Here is a 13,414-nt window from a genome sequence, read left to right as displayed (position 1 = left end):
GGTGGTGGGAGGGTTCTTATCCGGGAGAAAAGATCCTGCCCAGAACATTTTCTTTCATGTCTCCCTACCTAGCTGCAAGGGAGGCGAGAGGCGAATATGTGTCTGAAAGAAATGGGTTTGCCATGACGGTCCATGATTCACCTGCTAGGACACCTGCCAGGGGCTTGTTGGCAGGAAGCCATGCCTGCAGTGTGGCCAGGCCCTGAGGGCTACACCTGGGGTGGGCAGAGATTAACCTATAAATGAGGCTGACCTGAAGAAGGCTGGTGGAAGTAGGCGCTCAGGCATGTACACACCAGTGCTTTCACTACACAGATTTCAAGTGCTTAAATCCATCAGAGATTCCTTTTCTTATCCTCCTATAAGTCAAGTGATCTGGCTGAAAAGAAAGCCAAAGAGCTACTGAAAATATTCAGCAGTCACAGACTTGCAAGAAAATATTTCCGAGATTGAATTTTTCAGTTTTTTTCTGAAGTAGCACTTCAAGAGATTTAATGGGGAACAGGACTTATTAATTGCCTCAAATACTGAAATGTGTGCCTAGTTCTTTGTGATTATTAGGTAAGGAGATGGGTCAAGATCTAAGGAATGGGTGAAGAGAGAAAGGGAGAAAGGAGGGGAACTAATAGATACAGACAACTGTATGGTGTTATCAGAGGGTGGGGGTGGGGAGTAGTAAAAGGTAAAGGGGCCAGATATTTGGTTGAGGGGAGATGATGTGACTTTGGGTGGTGGGCACTCAATGCGATATACAGATCATGTGTCACAAAAATGCACACTTGAAACCTTATTAACCAGTGTCATCCCAATAAATTTAATAAAAACAAATAAATAAAACTAAAGGGAAAAAGCAAAAAAGAAGGAAACACTAAGAAAAGAAAATAGAGAGAGAGAGAGAGCAGACACCAGGAAAAGCGGTGGTGGGGACAGATGAACAGACACCCGTGGGGCATGGTGTTAAGAGAGGTCCCCAGGATGGACGTTACCAGAGGGCATGTGGCCGTTGAAGCCAGCGCGTGGAGTCCTAGAATCTCAGGGTCAGAAGGGACGTTGAGATTATATAGGCAGTATTCTGCGCTTCAGTTGAGCACATGTAAGTTGTTATTTTTCTCCATTTCTCTTTTAACCAGCTCATTACCTCTTTAGCAGTTTAGTTTCAGTTTCCAGCAGTGAAACTTTCATCATACACCTTCACAGGTCTGGCCTGAAAGCTGGGGCTGGTTGCCACATGGGGGGCGGCGGGGGCAGCAAAGTGGGTCCTGTTGCCACTGACTTGATGAGCAGAATTGTATTCCCTGCTGGGCACTGACTTAACCTGGATTCCTTATGTGGGGGGCGGGGCAGAGGGCAGGGACTGGAAAGGATATGAATTCGGTTTCCATCTTGCCTTCTCTAGTTCAGGCTAATAGCTGGTTGATTCATAAATTCTTAAGACTCTCAGTGTAATGGAAGTGTTTGTTTTCGATCACCGTCCTTGCATCTCCCACAGGGATATCACATCCAACACGTACACCGTTAGCATGTGAGGTATTTCCCCACCTTACTCAACAAATGCTTAGAAAGTACTGAGTCTGGCATGCAAGGTGGCATATATGCCAAGTTCCGAGCACTCAGCAGGACCCCTGCCCTCGGCCAGCTCAGTCCGGAGGGAAGCGGGCATCACACAGAGTTCATCAGTTATGACCATCATGTATTAGTGCTTAGAATAGTTGCTAGGAATTAAATAGAAGGTTTCCATGAGGAGGTGGCCTTCAGGGACAAGCAGAGGATAGCAGCACCGCACGGAAGGTGTAAACAGGCCCCTCGGCAGGGGGCGACATGCGGAGTTCTCAGAGACACAGGCATTTTAAAAGAGAAGCGAGAAGGTGGCAGAGTGACTAGAGTGTGGACAGTGACAAGGAGAGGGGAGCGAGGTGGGACTGCAGGCCCGATCTAACCTTGTGCGCCGTGGTGAGGGTTTGGACTTTTTCCCTGAGAGATGCGGGAAGCCAGTGTTGAAGTCAGGAGTAGCACGGTCAAATCTGTTGGTGATTGTGTGAAGAATGCATTAATGGGACAGAGGCTGTGCTGGAAGTAAGGGGCAGGTAAACACGTGGGAGTAGATTAGGGGAGATGCAGGGGGACTGTGAGGAGGATATTGGGTGAATGTTGGACGTAGAGTATGGAGGACTTGGCACTGAGTGGATGTGGGGGATGAGGAATGGAGAGGGTTTCAGGGGCCCTGGCTTGAGTGACTGTTGAGTCCATGACACTTGATAAGATCACCTAGGGAGAAAATACAGGATGAGCAGACACATGGTCCTTGGATCAAGAACCCCGTGAACTACAGAATTTTAAACTCTAACAGGAAGAGTACCTGGCAAAGAAAAACAGAGACGTCGAGAATAGTATATAGTAAATCTACCTGCCTGCTCAAATCCAGATCCCAGACATCATCCCTTAGTCTTTCCTCCCTTTCCGTACCCCACACAGCTGGTCCTTCACCAAGTCCTGCTGGCTCCTCCCCCAGAGCATTTCCGTTGGCTCCAGCGTTGGCCGCACTAGTCCATGCAGTTGTCGTCTCTTGCCTGACATAGCAGTTCCTAGCAGCCGTTCCGCTCCCCACTCTGACCCCAACCCCTTCATAATACATTCTCTACAACCTGAGTGTCTAAAATGGGAACCAGTTGATGCCACTCTCCTGCTTAAATCCCACAAAGGATTCCCGTTGTAGAATAAAATCCAGCTCCTTACCTTGGCCCTGGGATCCTGCATCTTGGAGTTCAGTCCTTGCTCCCCTCCCCTCAGTCATCATTCTCCAGCTGCACTGATCTGTTGCTGAACATGCTCAACTCATATCCTTGGGGCCTTTGCACTTGCTCTACCCTCCCCATGGAATAGTCTTACCCAATATTTTAGGCCAGCAACGCATTGTTCCATTCTTTCCGCTACCATCTAATGTGTTTGCTTCCTCCATCCCCCAATCACAGCACCCTATTTTATTGTCTTCATAGCACTTTTTATTCTCTGGAATCATTGTGATCATTGATTTGCTCATGTGTCTGTTCCCCATCACTGATATGTGAGCTCCGTGGGAGCAGGGATCTCGTCTCTCCGTCATGACTATATTCTCTTTTTTTTAAATATTTTTATTGATTTCAGAGAAGAATGAAGAGGGAGAGATAGAAATTTTAATGATGAGAGAGAATCATTGATCGGCTGCCTCCTGCACACCCCACACTGGGGATCGAGCCTGCAAACCCAGGCATGTGCCCTTGACTGGAATTGAACCTGGGACCCTTTAGTCCGCAGGCTGATGCTCTATCCACTGAGCCAAACCAGCTAGGGCACGACTATATTCTTAATGCCTGGAACAAAGCCTGCCACAGGCCAGGCAATGCTAAAAATAGATTGTGTCATGAATGGATGGCCCATGAGTATTTTGGGCGTGGAACATGCCTAACACACCAGCAAGCCAGCTTGGATCCTTCTTGTTCCACACAGAAGCAGTTTACCATGATGGTTCTGAACTTAAGCTCTGGGACCTGACTATCGCAGGGTGAAACTCAGCTCTACTGCCTGCTAATGATGCCTGACCTTGGGGAGTCAGTTGCCTCTTTATGCCTTGATTCCTTCAGTTGGAAAGTGGTGATGACAATAATGAATCCCTACCCAGTAGGGTGTTCGAGAATTCAGTGAGGTGATGCATGTAAATGCCTAGCACAATGCATAACGTGAATAAGTATAAAGAAATACAGCCTGCCACTGTTATTCTGGCTCCACTGTTAGGCCAGAATGACCACTGAGAACCACCGAGCAGCAAGTCTGGGCTGCATCTCGGGGGCGGGAACTACAGAGGAACTGTTTGGGCTTAGAATTAGTAGACAGAGGTGTCCAGAGATGGGGGACGTGGAGTTGTGTGTGTTTGGGGAATAGATATCAGAATTGACTGTTTGTCCGAGTCATCCTTTAAGCGGTGTTGCTTATGCCCAAGATACTTTTAGAGACAACAGTCATTGCAGACAAGTCAGAGCAACTACTTCTAAACCCCAGAGCATTCTGTCTTTCCTTCCCCTGATTCTTAAGGTTTTCCAGCACTCTAGATCAGGGAAGAGTTTATTAAATAGCTTCTCTTTGACCTGCAAATCCCTGGCCAGGATGAGGTTTGCTAAGTTGGGTCTTTTTCCATGGGCGCTAACACTCAGGTGGCTCCCAGCCTTGATCCTTGTGGGTGGAGGAACTACTGTGGCAACTTTTCTAGATCTGTGGGCAGTGAAATCCTTCTAAGACTAAAATGAATTTTATTCATTTATTTTTATTTTTCAATTATAGTTGATACTTAGTATTATTTTATATTTGTTTCAGGTGTGCAGCATAGTGGTTACACATATGTCTAATATGTGATGCCCCAATAAGTCCAGTCCCGCTGGCACCATACACAGTTATTACAATGTTATTGACTATATTCCCTAGGCTGGACTTCACCTCTCTGTGGCTGTTCTGTAACTACCAATTTGTCCTTCTTAATCCGTCACCTCTTTTACCCATCCCCCAACCTCCTGCCCCGCTCTGGCACCTGTAAGTTTGTTCTCTGTACCTATGAGTAAGACTCAGTATCCTTATATGTGAAGTGGGTAGAGGTGAGCATAGTGTGGGGAGAGAGGCAATAATACCTCAGTTGTAGGCAGTCATAGGTTCAATAAGATCAGCATAGTGCCTGGCATCTACTGAGCCCTCCATTTTTTCTTTGTCTCAAGTGATTTCTTTAGAAAATGAAATAATTTGTAGTCTGTTGTGAGTTGCACTCTGTTGACTTCTGTTCTACTGCCTTTGATTGCATATTGTCTCATTAATCCATCTCTTTCTTCCTCTTTTCTTTTTGTGGATTTCTTCTAATGTTTTTATTCTTAAAGCATCTACACAAATAAAAACTCTTCATTAATTTCCACTGAGGCTTTACGCAGTGAGCCTCCCACTCCTGCCCTTGGAATCCACGCACTCTTTCTCCTTAACGTCTCTGCTAGAGTGAGGTCTTCCTCATGCGAGACCCCCAGGCCACAGCGCAGGCCCTGGTTTGTGAGAGTCCCGCCATCAGTAGAGGACTGCAATGAATTTCGTCATCTTCAGCCAATGAGCTATGTAGTCATTTAAACAAAAAAGAACAAGGTAGCCCTGGCCGGTGTGGCTCAGTTGGTTGGGCGTCGTCCCATGCACTGAAAGGTCGCTGGTTCGATTCCATCAGGGCATATGCCCGGGCTCAATCCCCAGTAGGGGGTGTGCAGGAGGCAGTGATTGACTTTGCATTCTCACATTGATGTTTCTCTTCCTCTCTCCCTCTTCCTCTCTCTCTAGAAATCAATAAAAAATATTTTTTAAAACCAGAACAAAGTAGCTATATATGTCATGATAGGAAATGACCTGAAATAATATTTATAAAGGAAAGCAAGGCATTGGGTATATAGGAGGCTGACATTTGATAGTGAACAAGAAAAAGTTATTCTCGTTATTAAAATATTAAGAATTAAGAGGCAATTGAAGCAAGAATAACTTCTTATTTTGTGGTATTTTGCACTCTTTGCCCCCTGAGAGGATCTGCGAATCATTAGTGAGGATGTAAAGTGACTAGAAATGACCGGGAAAGAATGTGGCCCCTGACTCAGCAGGAGGCCCCTCCACTCCTGCACTTCCAGCTGGTTTCCAATGTGAATGTTGGAAGACAGGCACTCGCTGTCCCTCCCTCTCCTCCCTCCAGGACTGATCCGCCAGGGGCTGTCCCTCCGGCTGTTCTTGTTCTGTTGTTGGTCTGCTTTAATCACCAGCGGAGATACATTTCTCCAAAAGATGCAACTCCCAGGCTATTAGCAGTTCCCTTTCATTTGTTACAGGCGAGACCCTCCCTTACCTTGCTCCTTGTCAGATTCTGAAGGATCGGAAGAGCTGTGGCCCTGCCCTACAGGAGGGTCATGGGACTCTGGTTGCTTGCACACACCAGAATGGCCTTCCTATGTGAGCTCACAGTGCCACGCGTGTGCTGTCTGACCCAGGGAGGCACATCCTCAGGGGTTGGTTACTAGGATATTTTAGGAACTTGCAGATGGAAGACCTTTCCTTACGCCAGGTTTCTCCGCCTCCATACTCATCGTGTTGGGGGCTGGGTAATTCATTATTTTGGGAGACTCCCGTGCATTGTAGGATGCTCAGCAGCAGCCCTGACCTCTACCCACCAGATGCCAGTAATGTTCCTCACATTGTGACAACCAGACAGTCGGCAGACATTGCCAGATGCCCCAGGGGACACAGAATCACCCCAGTGAAGAAGCAGGACCTTAAGTGCCGTGTTCTCTCTATGAGCATAACAAGTATAGCTGCTCAATTCTTTGTCTTCAAACTGCTTCAGACATTTTTCTAAGATTTGCTTTAAATAACCTTTTTTAATAGGTGAGGCGGGGATAGATGCTCTCCTAAGATACTCTTTCCTGTGCCTTTAATTAAGTCACTGGAAACTTGTACCTAATAGCTTTGTAGGACAGTCAGAAAGTGGTGCTTTAATTTGGATGTATTATTACTGAGTTGCCTGGTCTAGTTTTTTGCAAGAAGAATGTTCCATTTTCTTTGAAATGATGGGGCAGTAAGTTTATCCCTTGAGTGAAAGGCGTCTGGCTTTGGTGGAGTGGACCTGTCTAAGGCAGGGAGGGTATATTTCAGACCCGACAAAGGCCTTATCCACACAGGTGCCAAGGCTCTCTCCACCTGAGATACCACAGAAACCACGTGAACTTCCATGTTACTCCTGGGAGTCGACCTCCCTCCCTGGAGGTGCCGCAGAGGATGGAGGTCTGGAGCTGTTCAAACCAGATTCCTAACTTCCAGTGGATGGAGCCCCCAAAACCGATCTCCAAGTTGATCCCGCTCTCAAGCCATTGCATTGAGTTGTCTGTCTCAGGATTGGGGTTATTTTAATCCAACCATGTTCTTCTTTTTTTAAAAAAAAAATTTTTTTTATTGATTTTAGAGAGGAAGGAAGAGGGAGAGAGAGATAGAAACATCAATGATGAAAGAGAATCATTGATCAGCTGCCTCCTGCACGCCCCCAACTGGGGATCGAGCCCGCAACCCGGGCATGCGCCCTGACTGAGAATAGAACCGTGACCTGGTTCATAGGTGAACGCTTAACCACTAAGCCACACCAGCCAGGCTGGACCATACTCTTCTTTAGCCCTCCAGTTGTCCCCAGATGCCCTTAGAGTGCAACCCAGAACCTAACTCTGGCTGACAGGCCCTGCACAATCTCATGTCTGCCTGTCTCCCACCACTCTCCCTGTCACCTCTGCGCTCCAGCCCGTTGGCCTCCTTGGGAACCTGGAGCTGGCCATGCCATTTCCCTCCTCACAGCCTCTGCACTTTCACTCCCTTTACCTGGAATGCTCTTTTCCAGATCTTCTTGAGGCTTGGCTGACTCATTCTCTTACTCCAGACCATCTTAAATGTCACCTCCTTCATCCGGCTCCATACCCTCCCCATCCTCTCGCTTTCTCTTGTCCATAGTGCTTCTAACTATTGAAAGGATCTCCTCCATAGTTTCTGTATTTATTACTTGCCTGCCTGCACTAGAATGTGCATTCCGGTCTCCTCTCATTCAGCACCGGCGCGGTGCCTGGGCAGGCACTGCTAATACTGATCGGGCATGAGTTAGAGCAGAGGCTCTCCGAGGAATATGGCAGGAGGCTCGGGACTGGACGCACTTCAGCCTCTTTCCGTCTGAAGAGCTGTCGGTGTCGCAGTGTGGACTGGAGGACCTGCTCGCAGCTCTTACCTCGTTGTCAGTGTGTGCTGGGTGGGTTAGGCTCAGGAGGAGAGGGCCTGTCAGTAGGAAGGAGGGAGTGGGTCATGCTGCACTTGCACTCCTGTAGCAATATTCTTCTTCCTCCCCACCCTCCTCCTTCTCCCCCCACCTCGCTCCCCACACAACATAAAATTTACCATTTTAGCTATTGTAAAGTGTACAATTCAGGGATATTTAGTACATTCACAACTTTGTGCCACTACCCTCACCATCTAATTCCAGAACATTCTCTGCATCCCAAAAGGAAACCCCAAACTTATAAGCAATCATTCCCCATTTCCCCTCCCCACAGCCCCCGCAACCACTGATCTACTTTCTGTGGATTTGTTTATTTGGGACACTTCATATAATAGAATCATACAATATGTGCTCTGTGGCGTCTGGCTCCTTTCACTTCGCATGATGTTTTCAAGTTCATCCAGGTAGTAGCCTGTGTTAAGACGTCATTCCTTTTTATGGCTGAGTAATATTCCCTTGTGTGGCTGCACCACGTTTGTTTATCCGTTCGCTCGTGATCGTTGAGCTGTTCCCGCCTTTGGCCTGCTATGAACAGTGCTGCTGTTCACATCCAGGCACATGTTTTTGTCTGACCGTTTGTTTTCCGTTATTTTCAGTGTCTGCCCCAGAGTGGAATTGCTGGGCCATGTGACAGTTGTTCACCCAATTGAAATACTGCCGGACTTTCCCCAGTGCTGCCCGTGGACATTTCCACCTGCAGCGCGTTAGGCTCTGGTGTCTCCACATGCTCCCCGATACTCATTTTCTGATTTTTACAAATATATATTATTAATTCTAGTATAGCCATCCTAGTGTGAGGTGGTATCTTTGATTTGAATTTCCCTAATTACTAATGATGTTAAGAATCTTTTCATGTGCTTCTTGACTATTCTGTATCTTATTTGGAGTGTGCCTTTTTGTGGAAGCTTACATTCTTTGTATTGTAATTGTATGTGAACACTTTTTTCTCTCTTCTCTTAAAATTTATTTTTATTGATTTCAGAGAGGAAGGGAGAGAGAGATAGAAACATCAATTATGAGAGAGAATCAGCTATAGGCCACCTCTTGCACATCCCCTACTGAGGATCCAGCCCACAACCCAGGCATGTGCCCTGACTGGGAATCCAACCGTGACCTCCTGGTTCAAAGGTCGATGCTCAACCACTGAGTGGCTGGGCTTTTCTCTCTTTCTTGACCATAATCTGACTCATATATAAAATGTGGCTAATACACTTTTCAGGTGAGGAGTTGGTTTTTGGAAATTAAAGCATTACTCCAATCTTTGTTAATATAATTTTGAAATTTTTTCTTTCTTTCTTGCTGCTGTCCCACTTTCTATTAAAATGCAGCATGTAAATTTTAGGCTTATTTTCCAAATTGACAAATTTAATTCAGTTTTACTTTTCGGAACTTTGACATCTCTGAATCTGTCCCATCATTATTAAATCCTGTAAATGTTGAGGTTTTAAACGTATTTAAAGTCATTTTGTTTCTTATCTAATGTAATATCTAGGTATTTGACTTTTTGCTGTTTTAAGGAAAGCAATGCTGAAAGTAGTTTTCATTGCAACCATTTTTTCCTTTCAGAAAAAATTGCCTCTGACGACACTGGCCCAGTGTTTGATGGAAGGGTCAGCTATCCTGGGAGATGACACACTTCTTGGGTAAGGTGACACCAGGTGTGGGTTTGCCAGATCTAGGTAAGTCCCCATCCGTAGAAAGGGGACCAGCACTGCTTGGGGAAGCACTGAGGAGGCCTTCAGTCTGGCTGCGGACTTTCTGCAGAGGAAGGAAAGGTCGCCAGTGAGAAGCAAAACCCCAGGCCCAGCTATATTTACTGCCTCTGCAGTGGGGCACCTCCCAGGCGGAGAATTAACATAAAACTGCTGACGGACAATTGAAATCCCTAGGGCTCCAGTAAATGCAGATATGAATCCTCTCAATGTCAGATGTCAAAGCATATGGGATTCCCAGAAGAGCAACCCTGGCTGGTCTTGAGCTTATAATAAAAACAAACTAAAAATAGAATTGACATGAGAGCGACTCCTCAGGCACAATGAGGAGGAGAATCAGTGCCCTCAGAAACAAAAACAATAGGACAGTCTGAGAGAAAATATAAAATAATTATGTTTAAAATGAAATTTTAAAATTAAGTAAGCACATTGTGTGCTTTGGCAGCACATGCACTAACATTGGAACGATACATAGAAGATTAGCATGGCCCGTGTGCAAGGATAAATTTTTGAAGCAATCATATTTTAAGAAAAAAATGTTGTAACTATGTATGGTGAAAAGTGTTAACCAGGCCATTGTGGTGATCATTTTGCAGTAAGCACAAATATTAAATCATTGTGTTGTACACCTGAAACTAATATAATGTTATAATATTATTGATGCCTCAATGTAAAAATTAAGTAAGGACAAAATAATCCTTGACCAAAGAAGCAAACAATATGAAAAAAATATGCAGAATCAAAGAAAAAATAATAGAACTTATTAAAATTCAAATTATACTTACTATAGTATAAAAACTTATTAATGATAAACAGAAAATTGCACTCAAATAAAAAATTGATGAACTTCAAAACAGATCTGAAGTCACCACTTAGGATGAAGTGCAAGAGAAGAGGATGTAGGCATTATTAAATGGAGAGGCATGGATGATGTCTAGCAGTAGTTCCTAAGAAGAAAATATGGAGAGGGAAAGTTTATGGTTGAATTTTTCTTTTCTAGATTTCAGATTTTTTTTAAAAAATATATTTTATTGATTTTTCACAGAGAGGAAGGGAGAGAGATAGAGAGTTAGAAACATCGATGAGAGAGACATCGATCAGCTGCCTCCTGCACATCTCCTACTGGGGATGTGCCCGCAACCCAGGTACATGCCCTTGACTGGAATCGAACCTGGGACCTTTCAGTCCGCAGGCTGACGCTCTATCCACTGAGCCAAACCGGTTTCGGCCTAGATTTTAGATTTGATGAAAGACATAATCTTTAGATTTAAGAAGCACAAAAAGTCCTGATTAAGATCAACACAAAGAAATCTATCCTTGGACACATTGTCATAAAACTGGAAATTATTAAAAAGAAAAAAAGTGTCATTTAAGCAGAGAAAAAGATAATTACATATTAAAGAGTAATTAAACTGATAACAGACTATTTATTCATCAGCCAAAATAAATGCCAGGAAATAATGAAGGAAAATCTTCAAGTATTGAGGGAAAATATAAGAATGCAAGATTCTATGACAAACTAAATTATTATTCAAGAATAAAGGGATAACAACAATATTTTCAGCCAAAAATTTAGAGAATTTACTGCTTGTGTATTCTCACTGAAAGAACTAGTTAAGTTCATGTGAAATAGATTATGTCCAGAGGACAGAAATGAAATGCAAGTAGCAAGATAGCATTTGTATAGAAAAAAAAAATAGTGAATATAGTGTGGGAATGAAAACAAGTCTTTTTTCCTCTATGTATTTTAGGTTCCTCTCCTGTGGCTCTGCAAATTAAATTGGCAAAGGACAGATTAACGAGAAAAGCATGCAAATTTTATTACTGTGTGCAGAACTCGGCCATTAGTAACTCAAAGGAGTGGCTGAAACGGGCTCATATAGCATCTCAACAAAAGAACAATGATTTTTAGAGAAGTGGCAAAAAAAAAAAGGAAAAGAAATTTGAGTTTCTAGGGCGACAGATTATGGGAGGGCAACGATATGGAGAAACTATTGGAAAATAAGAGTTGTTAGTAAAGTTCGTTACTTCTTTGGGGCCTTCTCTAGGTGGTAAGAGCCCAGAGTTGTCTCTGGTGACTTACCTGTGTCCTTTCTGGTAGAGTGGGCAAGAGAGACACTTCTACAAATTTATGTTCTGCTTTTAGGCAAGTGGTGGTGGTGGGGGGCGGGGTATAGAGACCTTATTTTGTATCTGAATCTTCTCAATTGCCTTCAGCTCAAAATAATCCTTATGCCATTGTGGCATATTTCGGCACATTCTGCTACCCTTTAGTGTAAGTAAATATTAATAAGCACTGAATTAATGGTAGAAACATAATAATAATTAATTTGATGGGAGTTGAAAGCAAAGCAACACTAAAATACTAGAAAATATTAACATGAAACATTGGAGAGGGAATTAGTGCTGCAGGTTCCTACATTGTTTGGAAGGAGAATAAAGATAGTACATTTAAAGTAAATGCACAAGTTAGAAAAGTTAGAGTAACCACGAAAAGAATAGAAATAGAATGTATAACTTCAAAATAGTAAAAGAATAAAAAGGCAAATAAAATAGAAAAAACATAGAAGGGACTAAAAGAGAAAAAAGTAAGCAAAAAAGCATAATAAATAGAAAACAAAATGAAGGTAACAGTTGCTACTGTATGTATTTGTAATCGTTAGGGATTAAATGGAGAAAACTCAACGTTTATAATATAGAGAATGTCAGGTGGGTAAATGAAGTCATTATATGCTCTTTCTAAGAGTCACACCTAAATCATGACACACATGGTTGAGAGTAAGGGATAGAGGACACCCAGGTAAAGATGGACTGAACACACACATCTAATTTTTTTTCTTCAAAATCTACTACAACAAAGAGATTCATTTTTACTTAAAAGGCATAAGCCCAAAACAAGAGGAAAGACAAGAGAGAAGACAATAGCAACAAAATTTTGTGAGCTATGAAACATGATTGATTGGGAACTGATTTAACAAGTTCCTGAAATCTGACGCCCAAGGCAGGCTATCCAGAGAGCCAACCCCACTTACTCCTTGACATGCAGACACGGCTCAGGATTGGTGGCACCAGGCATGTCGGAACAGTGGGTCTCTGGGGGTAGGGGAGTGTGGATTGTAAAGCTAGTCAACTACCACTGGGGTTGCTCAAACCCAGCACTTACCTCACCTCTGGGAGACTCATCCCCTCACCCCCAATCCCAGCTGAATGGTGGAGCTTTATTCTCTGGGTAAAACAGCTTCTCTAGACAGGGGACACCAGGTAAAGGCACCGGTTATTCAAGAAGAGACTTGAGTGACCTACTGCAGCTGGACACTAAGACTCCAGCTGTCTCCCCACTCATGCAGCCCTCAGGCTCCTACTCCCTAAGCACGAAACTGGAAGAGCCTTCTGTGAGGTGTCTCCAGCCCCAGGGGAATGAACTGCAGACCAGACGCCGCTGAAGGGGGCAGTGCTCCAGCGCACGGCCCGGCTAGATCACCCTGCCGACGAGCTCCCAGCTGTGAGCTCCGCTCACAGTTTCCAAGATGCTGGTCTCTATCCTCACATACAGATAGGACCGAAGACCACCAGGCACTTGAAACTTAGACACCAAAACAGTTGGAGAAATAATACAAGAGTGAAATCAGGAAGAAATAGATATTGCCTGGGGGAGGAGAAGGTTTCAGGAAAATTATCACATATCTTCAAGTGAGAAGAGAAAATAAAGCCTCTATTAAACAGAAAATAGGATGTGAATAAAAGTATTTATGGGAAAAGCACTCAGATCAAAAGCAAACTGAGAGAAATGAAGAATATGACATTCTCAGTAGGTTTGGAAAGTGAGGTTGAAGAAATCTAGAAACGAGGGCAAGAAGACGAT

General features: G+C 44.0%; 1 protein-coding gene and 1 pseudogene across 1 annotated transcript in view; both read left to right on the top strand.

Annotated features, from left to right (window-relative positions):
• Window positions 1-13,414, top strand: part of LOC102418333 (rho GTPase-activating protein 44-like) — a 51,647-nt gene that overhangs the window by 22,029 nt on the left and 16,204 nt on the right. Inside the window, exon 4 of the mRNA XM_014449369.2 lies at window positions 9,407-9,483. Coding sequence (XP_014304855.2) covers window positions 9,407-9,483 — 77 coding nt within the window. The remainder of the gene's footprint in view (window positions 1-9,406; window positions 9,484-13,414) is intronic.
• LOC111824313 lies at window positions 9,986-10,081 on the top strand (annotated as a pseudogene).

Source organism: Myotis lucifugus, unplaced genomic scaffold, assembly GCF_000147115.1.
Source record: "Myotis lucifugus unplaced genomic scaffold, Myoluc2.0 scaffold_1155, whole genome shotgun sequence".
NCBI lineage: Eukaryota > Metazoa > Chordata > Mammalia > Chiroptera > Vespertilionidae > Myotis > Myotis lucifugus.
Note: the sequence above shows the minus strand (reverse complement) of the source record. Positions and strands in the feature narration are given on the sequence as shown.